This window comes from Cajanus cajan, chromosome 4 (genome assembly GCF_000230855.2).
Source record: "Cajanus cajan strain Asha chromosome 4, NIPB_CcT2T_4, whole genome shotgun sequence".
NCBI classification, from domain to species: Eukaryota; Viridiplantae; Streptophyta; class Magnoliopsida; order Fabales; family Fabaceae; genus Cajanus; species Cajanus cajan.
In genome coordinates this window covers 77,812,063-77,830,776 of record NC_138520.1, presented here as the reverse complement: position 1 = coordinate 77,830,776, position 18,714 = coordinate 77,812,063, and the positions used below count along the sequence as shown (strand labels likewise).

General features: G+C 27.8%; 2 protein-coding genes across 2 annotated transcripts; both read left to right on the top strand.

The window, feature by feature from the left end:
- Positions 1-565: 565 nt before the first annotated feature.
- Positions 566-3,543, top strand: MEF22 (mitochondrial editing factor 22). Its single transcript, XM_020376375.3, has 2 exons — positions 566-873; positions 1,080-3,543. Exon 2 carries the CDS (start codon positions 1,120-1,122, stop codon positions 3,301-3,303), a length of 2,184 nt encoding a protein of 727 aa, XP_020231964.1. The 5' UTR covers positions 566-873; positions 1,080-1,119; the 3' UTR covers positions 3,304-3,543.
- A 4,517-nt stretch (positions 3,544-8,060) lies between these two features.
- LOC109812408 (ras-related protein RABE1a) lies at positions 8,061-12,986 on the top strand. The gene is made up of 8 exons (XM_020376360.3): positions 8,061-8,346; positions 10,751-10,823; positions 11,125-11,225; positions 11,499-11,564; positions 11,865-11,962; positions 12,172-12,234; positions 12,319-12,411; positions 12,615-12,986. Exons 1-8 carry the CDS (start codon positions 8,274-8,276, stop codon positions 12,693-12,695), a joined length of 648 nt encoding a protein of 215 aa, XP_020231949.1. The 5' UTR covers positions 8,061-8,273; the 3' UTR covers positions 12,696-12,986.
- Positions 12,987-18,714: the final 5,728 nt, after the last annotated feature.

The following is an 18,714-nucleotide window of genomic DNA, read 5'->3' as shown; positions in this document are numbered from 1 at the left end:
TTGCTATAAGATAATAACATTCTGATGAAAGCATAATGATCAAATAACAGAAACTCAAATCACCGTATAATTGAATATGTTAATATTGGCACAGTAAAGTCATGTTTTATTAATGCATATTATTATCTGATTATCAATCTTAATATATTATTACTGTGTTTTGAGAGATGTGATTTAGTAAGGAATAAAAAAAGGAAAAGAAAGATTATCAAATAATTAAAAAACATGTGTATTTAGAAAAAAATGATTTACACAAATTTATAAAGAAATTGTGTTGAATTCATATAGATTTAGTAACACTTTTTTAAGGATAAATTTGTATGAATTTTTCAAAAAAAAAAATTATATATACAAGATTACTCTTATACTATTATCTAAATAATTAGTTAATAAAAATATAATTATTTAAATAATATATTTATACATAAAAATCTGATTATATAAAATATATTTTGAAAATATTAAATTTCCTTTTTTTATTATTTAATTTTATTCTATCAAATATCTACAAATTTAATTATATTTCCTATCAAATTAATTAATTATGAGAATTCTATTCCACCCTTACCCCTCTCCCAACAAAGCAGCATATGAAGATCAATTTTATGACAGTTAACTCCAAAGAAACTGATACAGAACAAAGTAATTAATTAATTAATTAAAGGGTCTTTGATTGTAGGTTCTACCGTTGGTCATGGATAATTTTTACTTAATAATTTTATTTTTTTTTTAAAAGAAAAAAAAATGCTGATGTAGTCAGAGAAGGCGAAAAGTTCATCTAATGAAAATGTTAAGCTTGACAGAGTCGTAATCACTCCTGAGTGATGGCAGATTACGATTACCATATCAAGTTTCTTCTCATTGGCGACAGCGGTTAGTTCTCATTACGCTTTCTATTTTCTATTGATCTTCAAGTTTTTAGTTATACAGATTAGCCTACGTGTTCGACTAAATGCTCCAACTAGTTGTTGTGTCACCACCGCTCTTAACGTAGCCTAAGTGTTTGACTAAATGCTTCAATGTGTTCTATTTAGATCCCTATTGATCTAATTCAAGTGCTTTGGTTAATATGAGTTTAGGATTTACAAGCAAACATTGAAAGATAATGGACGCAATTCAATGGCTTGGAAACTCTTTAGCTCATCTCTCCTTACTACAAAAAACCAAAAGGTTACAACTTTTGAAATGCCCACGTGCTTGCTCCTCAAGTTTGTCAAATATCTTTGTTCTTCACCAGCTCTTTACCCTCAACATTCCATTAACCATGACTGTTGCTTCAACTCAGACTTCTTCTACGCGTCTCTTATTGATGATTCTACCCACAAGAGACACCTTGAACAGATACATAACCAGTTAGTTGTCTCCGGGTTGCAACATGATGGGTTTCTCATGACCAAACTGGTTAATGGGAGTTCAAATCTTGGGCAAATTTGGTATGCTCGTAAGCTGTTTGATGAATTTTGTGAACCCGACGTGTTTATGTGGAATGCCATCATTAGGAGCTATTCAAGGAACAATATGTTCAGGGACACCGTTGAAATGTATAAATGGATGAGGTGGACAGGAGTGCGTCCAGATGGATTCACTTTTCCTTATGTACTTAAAGCTTGTACTGAGTTGTTAGATTTTGGTTTGAGTCGATTAATTCATGGGCAGATAATCAGATATGGGTTTGGATCGGATGTGTTTGTGCAGAATGGCCTTGTAGCATTGTATGCCAAATGTGGTCACATTAGTGTGGCAAAAGTGGTGTTTGATGGGTTATATGATAGAACAATTGTTTCATGGACTTCCATCATATCTGGATATGCACAGAATGGGGAAGCTATGGAAGCATTGAGAATGTTCAGTCAAATGAGAAATGCTGATGTGAAACCGGATTGGATTGCGCTGGTAAGCATTCTGAGAGCTTATACTGATGTAGATGACTTAGAGCAAGGGAAATCTCTTCATGGTTGTGTCATCAAGATGGGTCTTGAAGATGAGCCTGATTTGCTTATCTCACTTACAGCTTTTTATGCTAAATGTGGACTGGTGACAGTTGCAAGATCTTTCTTTGATCAAATGGAGACACCAAACGTGATTATGTGGAATGCAATGATATCTGGCTACGCAAAGAATGGTCATGCTGAGGAAGCAGTAGACCTATTTCGTTACATGATCTCGAGAAACATCAAACCAGATTCTGTCACGGTGAGATCTGCAGTCTTAGCTAGTGCACAAGTTGGTTCCCTTGAATTAGCGCGATGGATGGATGACTATGTCAGCAAGAGTAAATATGGAGGTGACATTTTTGTTAACACAGCCCTCATTGATATGTATGCAAAATGTGGAAGTGTAGAATCTGCTCGCATGGTATTTGATCGTAATTCTGATAAGGATGTTGTCATGTGGAGTGCCATGATTATGGGATATGGATTGCATGGCCAAGGATGGGAAGCCATTAAGCTTTACCATGCAATGAAGCAAGCAAGGGTATTCCCAAATGATGTCACCTTCATTGGGCTTCTCACAGCATGCAATCATTCTGGCCTTGTAAAAGAGGGATGGGAGCTATTTCATTGCATGAAAGACTTTGAAATTGAGCCTCGCAATGAACATTATTCCTGTGTGGTTGATCTCCTGGGACGAGCAGGTTATCTGGGTCAGGCTTGTGCATTTATAATTAAAATGCCAATAGAACCTGGTGTTAGTGTATGGGGTGCACTTCTGAGTGCGTGTAAGATCCATAGGTGTGTGTCATTGGGAGAACATGCAGCAAAGAAGCTATTCTCATTGGATCCATATAATACAGGGCATTATGTTCAACTCTCTAATCTTTATGCTTCCTCCCGCTTGTGGGATTGCGTTGCACGTGTTCGAGTTCTGATGAGGGAGAAAGGATTGAACAAGGACCTTGGTTACAGTGTAATTGAAATAAATGGGAAGCTGCAAGCATTTCATGTAGGGGACAATTCACACCCAATGGCTAAGGAAATTTTCAATGAGCTTCAGAGATTAGAAAGAAGGTTAAAGGAGGTTGGGTTTGTCCCACATACAGAATCTGTTTTGCATGATCTGAATTATGAAGAGAAGGAGGAGAATCTTAGTTTTCATAGTGAGAGGATAGCTGTTGCCTTTGGACTTATTAGTACTGCTCCTGGAACTACACTTAGAATAACAAAGAATCTAAGAGCATGTGTGAACTGTCATTCTGCTATAAAGCTTATATCAAAGCTAGTTGAAAGGGAAATAATTGTAAGGGATGCAAATCGATTTCATCATTTTAAGGATGGTTTGTGTTCATGCGGAGACTATTGGTAAGAAGAATGCCTCAACCTCAAACCAGAAGCAGAGGTTAGATGGCACTTCACGAGATTAATTTAGTGCTTGCTAGTTTTGTTGCATACCATATTGATCTGGAACCACTGGCAGAAACTATTCCTCAATACCAAATTCATATTCTCATTAACTATTGACTAATCAAAATTTTAGATTTAATGTAAACATGATTACACCAAAATAAATGTTACCTCTTATTTATTATGAGAAGTTTTTTCTTTTTCTTTTGTCTTATGAAATTTTTTTTTATACTTTTATTTATAGTTATTTGACTACTTATTCAGTTTAAAGAACTATCGTATTATACATGAAAAAAAATACGTATTTTTTATTTATATTATTTTCATTTGATTAACATTGATAAAATTAAAATGGTATTAATTAACTTAGTAAAAGGGAAAATTAGAAGAAAAATAAATAAATATTTTATGTAAAAGGAGACTATTTCTTTAAATTCTTTTTCTAGATTGAAAAAAATAAAATATCAAAATTAATTTTACATGTTGAAAGAAAAGTCATATCAGGTAGTTAAGTTGATCTCAAGATATATATACTTAAGTCATCGTTAACACCTTCTCCATACTAGCATTTGAATCAAAATTTAATAAAAACAATTTTCTCAAGGTCAATTTTAAAAGCAAGTACATTAGAATATATTTTCAAAAACTAGTTTTTTCTCGTGATCAATATAGTAATTTCAAGAGTTACATCGAAGAGTGGATTAAAAATTTTAGTTATTGATAATGAAAATAAAGATTTAAATATTTTCTAATATTGCTTACAAAAAAGTTTTCAATAATTTGTAACAAATCAATGTATATTTATTTTTTAACTTATTCTTAATATTATTATATTTTATATTTATTATTATTGTTAATTTTTAATTATGTAATTAGTTAAATATTAAATTATCTAATTCATTAAAATAAATCGTGTATCGCTCAAGTATGTAATATAATTATAGTAATAGTTCCAAGTTCCCATATTCTTCATTTGTTTTTTTTTTTCAACGTTCAAAATAGATCATGAGAAAACTGGGATAGGATGTGTTGTGTTTATTTTTAGAGTTAATCACTGTACGTGTTAAGTTTTTTTACACTGACAACTAATCATATTTTTAATAGTGTCATATCATTTGTTTATTTAATTAAATAAAAATAAAATAAAATAATTTAAAATATATAATTGGTTATTAATGTAAAAAATTTCACATTAAAAATATATGGATAATTAACTTTTATTCTTATCATGTTAATCGCAATTATTGGATTTTATTAGATTTTAGAGGTGGTCTTCACTTTGGTACTCATTTGTTATGAGGAATGCTACAGCGTTTGAAATTTTGACTGAAAATTTCTCCGAATTAATTATGATTCACATTTATAATTTTTTTAATTAAAAAAAAAAGCTTTTTAATCAGTCGGAGAATGATTCGGAATGAATTTTCGGGGGATATATCATTCTTCATTTGTTATCCTTATGCAATTGGAATTTGGAATGGACAAACAAGTTACTATCGAAAAACGTGCCAGAAAAGGAAACTAAATATTTTTGCATTAATATTTTGTTTGAATGTCTTATTCTTAAAAAAAAAAACTGTATTAACATGTTGATTTATAATAGATGTGATTCCCTATGAACTTTCAACAAGTTGGATCGTGTTTATACACATCAAACAATAAAAATATTGTCCAATTATTCTTTTCTTTTTTCCTTTTCTCTTCTATTATTTCTATTTAACTAAATTGATAATTCCTCATTGTGAACTGATCTATCGATAGCTTTCAAGTAGCTGCTTAATTCGTTTCGTTTGTTTCCAACCAAAGGATCTTAGCAATAAAGAAAAATAAAATAAGAGTGTTTCCTTTTTTGAGAATGACAAAATGAAAAGAAATGAATTACTGAAATTTTGTAACGAGATGTTTGGTTAGGTATGTAGATTATACATTTTTTTGTTTACCAAAATTTTGAAATGAGATGTTAGGTTAGGTGTGTGGATTATATGAAAATTTGAAAGTGCTATTTTCTTGTTTGGTAAACATTTTTTTTTTCTAGAAAGAAAAATGCTCGTCTAAAATTGAGTTTCGAAAAATGTTTTTTTTATATAGATTTCCACACTTTTATATTATGTTTACTTTATCATGTGTTAGATTAATTATTCTCTTTTATCACATAATCAACCCCACATCACTATCATGGCAATTAATTTGCAATATTGATTTACATAATATAATCTGATTAGTGACAAGCTTTGGTCACCATCGGCAAATGGTGGTGGGTGACAAGTGACTTCGCCAAAATTTTGTTCAACATTATCGGTTATTAATAATGGTTGACAATTTCAATTATCATTATTAATTATTAATTATTAATTATTGAAATGTTTTTAAAATTTCCATTTCACTTTTTTAGCTTAAGATTGAACCAAGGAAGAGACATCCCTCTCATCTTCAAGAATTTTGCTATCAAAACTTTTCTCCTTAATGTTTTCACTTTTCATCCATTCTAATAAATTCAACTACCTCTCTAGCTTTGGATATTAGGGTTGTACGCAGATACAAATAAAATAAATTTGTTCTATCATTATTTAATTCGATATTATTATATTTATAAGATATTAAATAATTTATATCTATTTTAAAATATTTATTTTTTTAAAATAAAAAATAAATTTAATCATATTATGACTTTATCGATTTAACTCAATCTATTTGTGATCCACTTAGATTGGATTAGATTAGATTTCATCAAAAAAAAATTATACAAATATAATACGATAAATTTTGATAGAGTCAAATAACATATTTATTTAAATCAGATCCAATTCAACTTGTTTATTTCTCCATATTTTGATTTTTTTTTTAAATTGTAAAATTTATTAAAAATGATATTTAAATTCTTTTTAGTCTATTCTTTTGTTTTGTTGTTTTTAATTATTCTCTAAAAATAATATATAAAAAATGGTAATAAATTTGTTATATATATTAATTTCTAAAATGTTTGTCGAAATATATATAAAATTATTAACATTATTTTTTTTTAATTTTGTATTGGTGTAAAAAAAAAAACATTTTTATTTCATCATTTGGACTGGATCACGGCCCATTTGACAGCTCTTGACAGAAAGTGGTTTTTAGCTTGGCTTATATAAAGTGGTTAGCATTTATTGTTTGAGCCAATAAAAAACTAATAACTAACTTTGTTGTTGTGTTTTAATTTGTTGTGAATAAGAAGAAGCTTGATCACAGGTGGTGCTGCCATGGCTGAGAAAGATTCTCTCTTTGAGGGAAGAAGTGATGAAAAAACGAAAAGGGTATGAGAGATCAAACAACAGATAAGAGGATCCAAATGGGACAGAGTTTTCCTTCTTTTCTTTAATTCTTTTCTCTGCACTGTCACCACTTTCCTTTACTTATCACTATTTCTTTCTTTATTTTATTCTGAATTTTCTTTCTTTATTCACCGGTACCAAAAAATAAAACAAGTACAAGCCTTCCATATAATTGTATAATTGTGTGTTGTCATGGATACATGGTGAAAATAATAAATTGCTGGCTTCAATAAATAATTGTTTTTTTTCTTCTGCTTTTCTTTTATAAAAGAAAGTTTAATTGTGATCTTCATGGGAGTTGGTAATCATAAATTTATCTTATACCCATGTTAATTGTTTAGCGGATACTCATAAATTTTATAAATATTATAAATATTTGTGGATATTCATGAATATTTATAAATATTTGTGAATTATTTTAAAAATTAAAAAATATATTATAAATAATTTTAAGTTTATATTTAATATTAAATATATTGAACTATTAAAGATAAATAATTGGTATTAATTTTTAAATTTGTAATTGATGATAATTTATTTGAAATATTAAAAATAATATAAAAATGTAAGATAAAAAATATAAATGTTTAAATAATATTATTTAGTAGATATTCACAGGTATGGATACTATTGTATTAATCACTGTCTCATTTATAAATGAGTAAAAGAATATCTATATTAATTATTCATAGATATCCATTTAAGTTATTTATTTATTATCGATGACAGATTTTATATGTGAATACTCATAAATGTGGGTATTTTTGTCATCTGTAATTGTAATTATTGTGATACTCTAAAATAATTAGAAATTATTGTTCATAATTTTTTATTTATTTATTTATTATAAAAATCAACCACTTTAAATGATAATACTGAAATCATTTTTTGTAAGTCATATATAGATAACAAAAAAAAATGTCACTAAAAAAATCAATTAAAAAGATAGATCAAGAATTTATGATAAATATTAATTATTGGTGAAGTATACAATATAATGAATTTGTTATTTTTTATAATAATTATTAAAAATTATCATTTATATAAATGATAATTTTTATTTTTTAATATTTGTAACATTAATTTTTTTTTTATATTTTAATATGATTTCAATATAAAAGTTGTTATTTTTATTTTACAAACTCTATAGAAATCAATATATAACAACTTTTTTATTTCTTGAAAAAGAAAGTTTTAAAAGGTTAATATGTTTTTTGACAATTGTCTTAAAAATGAAAAAAATTATTGAATGTAATGAGATGACAGGAAAAAAAGAATAGAATAAAATAAAAGAATTATATATTGAAGCCAAAAATGAATTATTTTGACAGCGTGTGGATGCGAAGACGCAATTATATGGAAGACTTTCACTTGGTAGTGAATAAAGAAAGAAGGAAAGAAATAGTGGGAAGAGATCTATAAAGTAACGGAAACTGGTGACACTGTAGAGAGAGAGAGAGAGAGAGAGAGAGAGAGAGTGTGAGAGAGAGAGAAAGGAAAGAAAAGAAAAGAAAAAGAACCCAAATTCTCCCATTTCGATCCTCTCTTCTCTTCTTTGATCTCCCATACCCTTTTCGTTTTTTCATCACTTCTCTCCTCAAAGAGAGAATCTTTCTCAGCCATGGCAGCTCCACCTGCGAGGGCACGTGCCGATTACGATTACCTCATCAAGCTTCTTCTTATTGGCGACAGCGGTTAGTTCTCTCTCCCCTCTCTTTCCGCTTCTGTCTATGCGAATTTCAGGAAAACCAAAAGGCTTTGTTTCAGATTTCAGATCTTAGTGTTTTCTTTTTCCTTTTTCTTTTTGGGGTTTGGATGTTCGGTTTCTAGAGCAAGAGGGTAGGTGATTGGTTGTTTTGGGGACGCTTTATTTTGAATTATGATTTTGATTTTTACATGGATTGAATGCTATTATCTGGTTAATCGTGTTATTTTTATTTTTTTTACTTTATTTATTTGCGAATTTGGTTGTGAACTGTGGTGTGGGCTTATGTTGAAAGCGTTATTTCTTTTAACTCGTGATTGCCATATTTGACAATGTCTAAGAAAAAGCAATGGCACTGCGTACTGTATGCGGTGAAGTTTTTGGAGTGTTTAAGTAGGAAAGTATAGCTTGACATATGATACTAAGACCCTGTTTAGATAAACTTCTCGTTAAGCACTAATACGAGGAGAAAATAAGAAGTTAGAAGGAATTAAGTTTCTCCTGCTAGTTAAAATTAGTATATGCAAAAGTTAAATGACAGAACTTCTATATAAGTTTAAGTGCATAAAGTTGATTTTCTACAGGTGTTGATTAAGGAGTTTATCCAAACATGTTCAATGAGATAGTTAGGCTTGAGAAAATGTAATTGGGAAATTACCTATTCACAAGAATATAGCCATATAGGAAATATGCCATTGTATGAGATTGAATGAAATTGTGAAACTACAGACGGATGAAGCTCACTAGCCATGCTATGAAATTGTTGCACAAAGCATAGTTATCACTTTTGTATAAGTGGAAAACTCTGAAAACACTATAGTGGGATGACCCCTATTTTAAATAAATCTTGTTATACAAACTAATTAATTTATACTACACATAAATACTCAAAAAATTCATGTGAAATAATAAATCAATTTAGACATGCAATCACCATCAATCTAGGAGCAATAAGAGCATAGTAATAAAGTAAAAAAAAATAAAATGAAAGAGGGTGGTTAAATTAACAGAAGAAAAAAAAAACAAATTAGATTAAAATTGTGGAATGTGAACTGAGACATCTAAACAAAGAAGGAAGAATGGAAAATGACAAAAAAAAATCTCCTGTAAAGTTTGAAGGAATAGAGGTGGCCTTTTGTGGAATGATAAAGGAAGAAGGGTTTCAAATGCTATTATGTTTTTGAAGCAAAAAATGTGTTAGAAAATGGGAGAGGAATCACAATTTTACCCCCAAAATACACACCATTGTTTACAGATAAAAGACTTGTGTACCAATTTGGTTTTATGCCAGGAAGCTCAATCGCAGAGGTTATATGCCTGTTTCAGGGTTAGATGGAAAGATAGTGATACATAACGTAACATTGGTCTAGAAAAACTGCCTTTGATAGGGTGCTATGAGAAATTCCGTGGACGACTTCAGAGAAAGAAGGAGATCCTATGATATATGTTTGCTTTATAAATGAAAAAAATATGCATGATGTGGTAAATTGGTAATGACTAGCATGCAAGCTCTAGGAATTGTCAAACGATTTTCATATATATAGTAGGTTTGCAGTTTGCATCAAATGTGGACTTTAAGTCGATATTGCTATACTAGTCAATGAAGAAAGTTAGAGTAGCACCTATTATGGAGTAGATGAAAAAAAGTCACCTCAGTTCAAGTGGTTTGGTCATGTAAAGAGTAGGCTCATAAAGGCTCCACTCATGAAAAGGGATCAAATTCAAATGGATATCTAATTTGATTAAAAGGGATAGAGGAAGACCTGATATTTTTTTATAGAGAAAAACTATTGAAAAAAGAACTTACTCTAAGTTGTTTCATTGAAATTTTGGCTTTTGATAAAATCCAATGATGTTCATTAATTCATGTAATCACTGTAAAAGCAGGAAAAGGCTTGGTTGTTGTTGTTATTGAGTCATTGACTATCCATTAGTCATTTTTGTACATATAGATATATGAATGTGATACATAGATATGCACCCATTAATAATACATAAATATGCATGTATATTGGCATCTTGAAGTTGTAAAACTAATTCATAAAACAAGTCATAGTTAATGGGTAGTTATTTTAAATTTTATACCTCAAAAAATCTGAAATTTTGGTCAATTGGTGGTTATTTTAGAATTTTTGAGTATTTAAAGAAAAATGGCAAGCAGATTGATTAGGGTGCAAAGTGCAACATGCCACAAGTAAAGGTTCAGTATCATAGTGTCTCCAAAATGTAATGAGCATACTCTCCCAAATATACAGATATACATATTTATGTATGTTTTTATGTATTTGTGTATGTGAATTTGTGCATATTAATTATGGTGTCTTGTTTTGTCTTTTTTATATTTCAGTTTAACTTCTGTTGTCTTTTAATAGCTATCTGTCTAACAATTTCAGGTGTGGGGAAGAGTTGTCTGCTTTTGCGATTTTCTGATGGTTCCTTCACAACCAGTTTTATCACCACCATTGGGTTAGTATCTGCCTTTTTTTTTTATCCCTTGTGAAAATGCTATAGGATCTAGTGGCTACTGTCTTGTGTTATCCAAGATTCTTGTATCATTGTTTCCAATTTGCAGTGACTATATTGTATTCCAGGTAATTAATAAGGCTGCCTGGAATATTTGTCCTATTTCCTTAATGTAATGTTTAGACTCTAGACTTTATTCAGCATGTCATACTTATTAGTTATTACTGTATCAGTCTATCAGATAGCTAATATGTATATTTTTGTTGATGGAAATAATACCATGTTATAATACTATATTTGGCAGCATTGATTTTAAGATAAGAACCATTGAACTTGATGGCAAACGCATTAAGTTACAAATTTGGGATACAGCTGGTCAGGAGCGCTTTCGAACTATTACCACAGGTATTGGTTTTGTCTTCTGCTACCTAGCTAATTGAATATGTTTTAATTTTAAACACATCATAACTCATAAATCTAAACTGAACATGGAGTTGCTTTACTTGCATGGAACTGATGGAAGGAAAAATACTTTACAATTTAATAGGCTGGCTGTCCTAATAGATTTGATCAGATGTTATTGTAATTTAAATGTGGATAAATGTCCTACTTTTAATTGCATCGTCCATTTCTTTTATGAAAGAAAATTTTTTCTTACAATGTTACTTGTTTTTGCAGCTTATTACCGTGGAGCCATGGGCATCTTGCTTGTTTATGATGTAACTGATGAAGCATCTTTCAACAGTAATCTCCTTTCCTGATTACATTCAAATGTTTCTGATATTTTTCTGTGCTTATGTATGGACTAAAAATGCATGAGAGTATTTCTCATGTGCTTCTTTTCAGCTGAAGCTGACCCTTTAAATTTTGTTTTCTTTTTCAACTCCCCCCCCCCCCCCCCAAATTCTCGTGCTACCTTTGTGATTGTCTTTCTCTCTATGTAGGTTGATTTATGTGGATTGTGGACAAATGCATATGTTTTTTCCTTATGGTTACGTTTCTTTTATCCATTTTTAATAATATATTTTGCTTCTATCCATGAAGATATTAGGAATTGGATTCGCAACATTGAACAACATGCTTCTGACAATGTAAACAAGATACTTGTAGGTAACAAGGCTGATATGGATGAAAGTAAAAGGGTATGTACCTTGAAGGGTCCTTTTCTCTATCTACATCTAACAACTTGGTTAGCTGGAGCAGATAATAGTGATACACGATTGACTCTGCTCAAGCCACATTTGTTCACTGCATTACTGCTATGACATTGAGCATTCTCTCTATGTCTGTTTATAAATTAATGTTGTCTATATTCCATTTATTCTAATAAAGGGTCTTTTTTCTCCTCTAGGCTGTGCCTACCTCCAAAGGTCAAGCTCTTGCTGATGAGTATGGTATCAAGTTTTTTGAAACCGTGAGTAGAACTTATTTGATGTTCACATTATCAATTAATAAAATTTGTGGCTTCATTATATTTATAATGGAACTACTCTTGCAGAGTGCAAAGACAAACATGAATGTGGAAGAGGTTTTCTTTTCAATAGCGAGAGATATTAAGCAAAGGCTTGCTGACACAGATTCTAAGGCTGAGGTATGTTGTTGACTTTTTCGTCATTCACTATTACTCTCTTTTCTGAAAGACTAAAATTTTTCCATCATCAAATACTAGTTGTTTCTAAACTTATTAAGGGAATATATCTGGGGGATTTTAATTCTAACTTTTGAAGTAAGTGCATGGAATTGTTGCTTCTTTCTTAAATTTGAATGATGATAGTATCTTCTTGTATGGTTCAGCCTCAGACTATCAAGATTAACCAACCAGACCAGGGAGCCCCCGGGGCAGCTGGTCAAAAGTCAGCTTGCTGTGGTTCATGAAAAAGATTCAGATTCTGCAGTGAGAGGATGCAGATTCAACACTTGCCCTCATATGGGTGCTATAGTTATTTTGATGACATTAGAAGTGGGAGCATGTATTTGTCCTTGTATTTCCCAACTGCAAAGATTATGTTTTGAAGATAGTATTTTAAATTTTTGCTTGCTTAGTTGGTCGGATTTGTTGTGATTAGTTCATTTGCTCCACTCTCCTCTTTCATTTGTCCTTTGACTCAGATTGATTGATAGAAACTTTTATCTGTTGGAAATAGTATCATCCCAAACGTTCTTACATTGGATTAGGAAAAGGGAAAATGCCGTGATAATTTTATGCTGTTGGAAAGGTTGTATGCGCCATGCTTCTCCCAAGTTGATACAGGGACTTTTCAAAATATTTAAATAAATAGTTTTTTTTTAATATTAAATGTTAGTATGAAAAATTTATCCAACTTGGAACATGCTTCTCCCTCTTGATCTTTCTCTCTCTCGCGCGCAAACACTTTCAGATATTTGAATTATTTTGTAATTGATTTGAGGAAAATGGTGTCCTTGTTGAGCAAACACCACTCTCGCAATATCGCGTTTGATGAAATGGCCTTTTTGCGTACAATAAGAAAAGTTGCGACACGTTTTTGGTTTGCAACGCTAATCTTTTTTCCATTCTTGATTATTCAAGAATGATTTAATTTTTCATGGACAATAAAATGAAACTAAATTATGTGGCTAGATGCTCTATTTGAAATTTTGAATTCTTTCAGAATTTAAAAATGATCATTGGAGATCCTAAAGACCCGTGTTGACCCTAATCGAAAGTATAATGTGGATTTTTGTTCATAATTTTGAACAAAATTTTGAATTTTTTGTGAATCCAAAAATGATTCTCAATGACCCTAATAGGAATTATAAAGAGTTTTTGTTCAAAATTATGCATTCTTTGCGAATTCCAAAACTGACCATCTGTGATCGTAATAGGAACTACAAATTGGATTTTTGTTCATGATTCTTAATTCTGTATAAATTCAAAAATGACTTTTGATGAATCCTAATTGTAACTGCAATGTAATTTTTTGCTCACATTTTTTAATCGGGATTGGTGACATTGATAGAATTCAACTGCAAGATGAATTAAACTCTCCATTTGAAATTTTAAATTTTGGTTGAATGTTTGGTTATCCTTAGATGCTAATGCAATATTTGATTCACAATGTTAAATTTTAATTTCAGATTAGATTTTGAGCTTTGACGACCCCAAATTCAATTGAAAGCGAGTTTTTTTTATTCTTAATGTGAGTTTGGGAAGGTATATTCAAGTTTTGAGCCCTAAATATAATGTAAATTCTTGGAGGATGGAATGCTTAGTTTTGATGACCCTAAATTTAAGAAAAACAGAGTTAAAACACTTTCAATTTATGCAATTCAATGACCAAGTTATTATACGTTGATGGTTTTGATGGCAATTCTTGAAACGAGTGGGTGAATTATTTGTTCATTTTTATGTTAAACACAAATTAGCAAGCGGTTGTTCCTCTGGCAATCGACCTAAGTTTATTGAAAATTATGAGTGTTGTGACATTTATTTTTTTCTTTGGCCAATGTTAGATTTTTTCTAGAATAATGTTTGTGAATTGAATATCTAATATCAATCTATAACAATTCCTATATTGAACAATAATGTTATCTTGTGCAAGAAAGAAAATAAGAGTATTTTTAAGAATTTTTCTATAATGAGAATGATTGTAAAAAGAATTCTAATATATAGAATAAATAATAAAGAGTGTACTGAAAACTAATATTTAATCTTAATTAATATATTGGATATTTAGATATTGAGGCTTTTATTTTGTATTATTATTATTATTATTATTATTATTATTATTATTATTATTATAAAATTAAATAGTATTAACTTTTAAAATCAAAATACATTATTTAAATATCAAAGATTATTAGTATATAGGTGTTTCAACATTTGTATTTTTTAACAAATCAAATTTGTTTCCCAGCTTAAATGATTGCAATTGGAGGTACAATTTCACTATATAAAAGTTGACTCAATGAATTAGAATAATACTTATATATCTTGAGTTTTTATATATATATAGTAATACCGCCAAGACAATACTAAAAATAGTAGTCTATATTATATTTTTATCATTTATCTTGATTTTTAGATTTATTTTGGTTCTTTATTTTTAAAAATACTCATTTTGATCTTTTATCTATTAAATTTAAGTCAATTTAGTCATTTTATTTATTTATTTTTATTGATTTAAGACTTTAAACTCGTTAAATTAGATTAATTTATATAAAAATTATTGAAATTAAATTAAATTTCAAACCAAAAGGCTTATACATGATAAAAATAAAAAATCCCAAAAATCTAATTTCATAGTTTTACCAACTGTTCATTAGATATATTATTTACATGATTTTTAATATGTCTACAATCTTTTTAGATTTGAATGTCAATTATATTTTATAATTCTCATAATGAATATAATATTATAAATTTCATGTCTTAAATTAATTAAAAATTAATTCAAAATTATGTTGTAAAATTGAAAATAATCATTATTTTAAATTATTCCAAATAAAAAATATTAAAATGAACATTTAATTAATAGATAAATAATCAAAATATTTATATATATAAAAAGAATATAAAGAAGGAATGTATCAATAATTATAATTTAGGCATAGACAATTCTATAATATCTTCTTCATTCGCAACAAAATATTTTCTTTTTAAGATGGTAGAAAAAATGTTTTTTGAGAGCGAAATACTATTTCACCAAAAATAATATCATGCATAAATTGGCAAAAAAAAAAACTTCTTTTAGTAGGAATTATACTGAAAAATTAAATGTATTATTTATTTTATGAAACTTGTCAAATATTATCATATAAAATTTATCTAATGGTAATGTATAATGTCTCAATATGTTATTTTCAGATATATTATTGGTGACCTATGAGACTAAATAATTTTTTTAAATTACAAAAACTAAAAATAATAAATTTAAATTTTAGGAACTAAAAAAATGTTCTAAATTTAAGAGATTAAAAACTTATTTAATTCTTAATTGAAATTATCAAAGTTGATTAATTTTGAATTAAATAATAAAAATTTAATATGAAAATTTATTTATGAGATGATGTTATTAAAAAAATTTCAGTTAAAAATATAAGGTTGATTGAAAAAATAATCATAGTCAAAATTCTGTTAAATAATTAATGCATGATTTATTACTGGCTAATATATTAAATAAATAAGATCTAACTTTTCTAAAATAAATAAGAATAATAGTAATTGGGGAGTTTATAATTTGACTTGTTTAAAGTTTTGATCCTTATCTATTTAATAAAAATGTTAAGTTTAGATTTTTTTTTAAAAAATCTACTTATTTAGACTTTGAAAAGGTCTGTGAAGTCGGACAGATTAGTCTATTTATCTATATAATATAATAAAAAAATATATATTTTACATTATTAATATTATAATTAAATAAATAAATTTGTAATATAAAAGTCAAATTATCAATATCTTTGTCATTTTTATCATATTTAAACATCTTATATTCTCTAATCATATGAAATCAAGAAATAGAAAATGGGAATACAACCGTTGTATCTTTATTTACTTTTTTTTCTTTATCTTTTTGGTTGATTATTTATTTTAATTTTGCACCGATATCCTAAGATTTCGCTTTAGACTAATTTAGGGGGGTGTATTGGTTTAGGATTTCGTAGGATTTTAAAAGACTTTTTTTGAGTAAAAAAGTCCATTGGTATTCAATCAGGATTTTATGTCACTTAAAAACAATCCAGTGGTATTCAATCTGGATTTTTAGGATTTTTTAAAGAGTCCATTAAAATCCACTGGTATTCATTTGAGATTTTTTACAACTTAAAAACAATCCATTGGTATTCAAAAATTTAAGGATTTTAAAGGATTGTTGTGTGACAGGGATTTTGAAAGACTTTCTAATGTTATCTATAAATACCAGATTCATAAAACAATCTCATCCAAACCCATCGGATTTTGAAGGATTGTTTGAAATGATTTTTCAAGTGTTTTAAGAATTTTCAAGTGAGTTTTTCATCTTTTTTTTCTATGCTCCTGTCTTCTCCATTTTTTCTCTACTAATAATACTACACTATTGTTCATTGCTCATATATAATACTATTCTCATACCATTCTCCTATTTTGTGAAACTCTAATATGTAAATGATAGTGTCATTGACTTGTTTTATTTTTCTGTTCGTTCTCTTTAATTGACTTACTTTATTTTATTCTATGTAGTTGAATTTGTTCCTTTATATAACACAAAAAAATACTTGAAATTTTAACTTTTAAGTAGTAATTTTTTTTATGACACACGTTAAGAAAAGAAAAAAGGTGAAAGATGAAATTGATATCATAATCTCAACAATATATATATATAAAAGATGAATTTGTTAGGGTTTTTGTGAGTAGAATGAGATAAAAATGGATCTTAGTAGGGGGAAGAACACTCTTAGCATAAAAATTGCGAATTCTCTCTTTCCCTTGAATTTGTTACTCTTATCCCTCCTCCTTTTATGACTCAACAATTATTTTATTTTATTTACTATGAATTTTTCTTTTTTATTTTTATATTATGAAATTAAGATTTTTTATATTTTAAAAAAAGAAAATTAACATAAGACATTGCAATATCTAATTTTTTAGGGTTTAGGATTTATGCCTTCATTAACTTATTTTTTAAAAAAGAAAATATTGTTAAAATATTTGTTAGAATAATTTATATTTATAAATATCGTTAAAAATTATCATATATATATATATATATATATATATATTCTCTATATCTAAATACTTCTGTTTATATAAAAAAAATTATATATCTAAATATTTTTTCAGTATCGAATATACTAATTTTTTTATATAAAAAATTATCTTATGTTTCTATATTTTCGTTTTTACATTTTTTTTATAATAACTGAGGTATTTGATCCATTTGGATAGCAAAAATATATTCGATCTTGTATGATGGTGTGCTTCTAAAAATAATAATATAATTTTATTGATTTTGTCTATTATCCGTAATTATTTATATAACTATTTTTTAACATATATTGTTTTAGTAATTCAAATGGGAGATTCACAAGGAAATAATAAAGAAAAATGAAAAGACAAAGAAAACTATGAAGCTTGGATTAAGGATGATTCCGATGAATTGTTACAATTGATAGTGGATGCTATAAAAAGAGGATAGAATATTATAGAGAATTATTATTATTATTTATCTAGACATTATTTTTTTTATTTATTATTTTTATTTTTGACTCTTTTTAAATTTGAATGTATAATTTTTTTTAAATCTTATCAAATGTCAAAACTCCACAAAATCCCACAGAATCCATTAAAATCCTAATTTAAAAGTCTTGCAGAATCCATTAAAATCATGATTTTAAGTCTTGTAGAATCTTGCAAAATCTTAAAAGTCATGAAAATCCTGCAAAGTCTTTTAAAATCCGCAGGATTTTTTTTAACTAAAAAAGTCCTTTAAAATCCTAATCCAATACACCCCCCTTAGTTTAGTCGGAAGGTAAGTAAAGTCTAACCAAATATTATTTCCATCAATGTTCAAACTCAAACACTACTCAAATGATTTGACTATGGATTCAATAAATTAATTACTTATATCTCATTTCTTAGTTCGTGGTTGATTATTTATAATATTTTAAATAGTATACGAAAAATATGTAAAGATTTTTTTTTGCATAAAAATCAAATGATCAATATTTTGATCATGTTCTTTCATTATATTTGTGCACAAGTGTATATTAGTATAAATGGGAATATGCATAAATTATCTCTTTTACATTATTTTTTATTTTATTTTTTTGAGAGATTTTTATTTTATTTTAAATTTTAAATATAATAATAATAGAGTAAATTTTTTTTTTAATTTTATAAATATAATTTTTTTGCATGCGTATTAAAAGTATATCTATTAACTTATTTAATATTATTTCT

What these genes read in the sequence shown, in the direction of transcription:
- LOC109812408 (XM_020376360.3), top strand. Translation starts at nt 8,274, where the DNA reads ATGGCAGCTCCACCTGCGAGGGCACGTGCCGATTACGATTACCTCATC. An exon ending in AGTTTTATCACCACCATTGG is followed by an intron (nt 10,824 to 11,124) that starts GTTAGTATCTGC and finishes TATATTTGGCAG; the next exon opens with CATTGATTTTAAGATAAGAA. An exon ending in ACACAGATTCTAAGGCTGAG is followed by an intron (nt 12,412 to 12,614) that starts GTATGTTGTTGA and finishes TGTATGGTTCAG; the next exon opens with CCTCAGACTATCAAGATTAA.
- MEF22 (XM_020376375.3), top strand. Translation starts at nt 1,120, where the DNA reads ATGGCTTGGAAACTCTTTAGCTCATCTCTCCTTACTACAAAAAACCAA.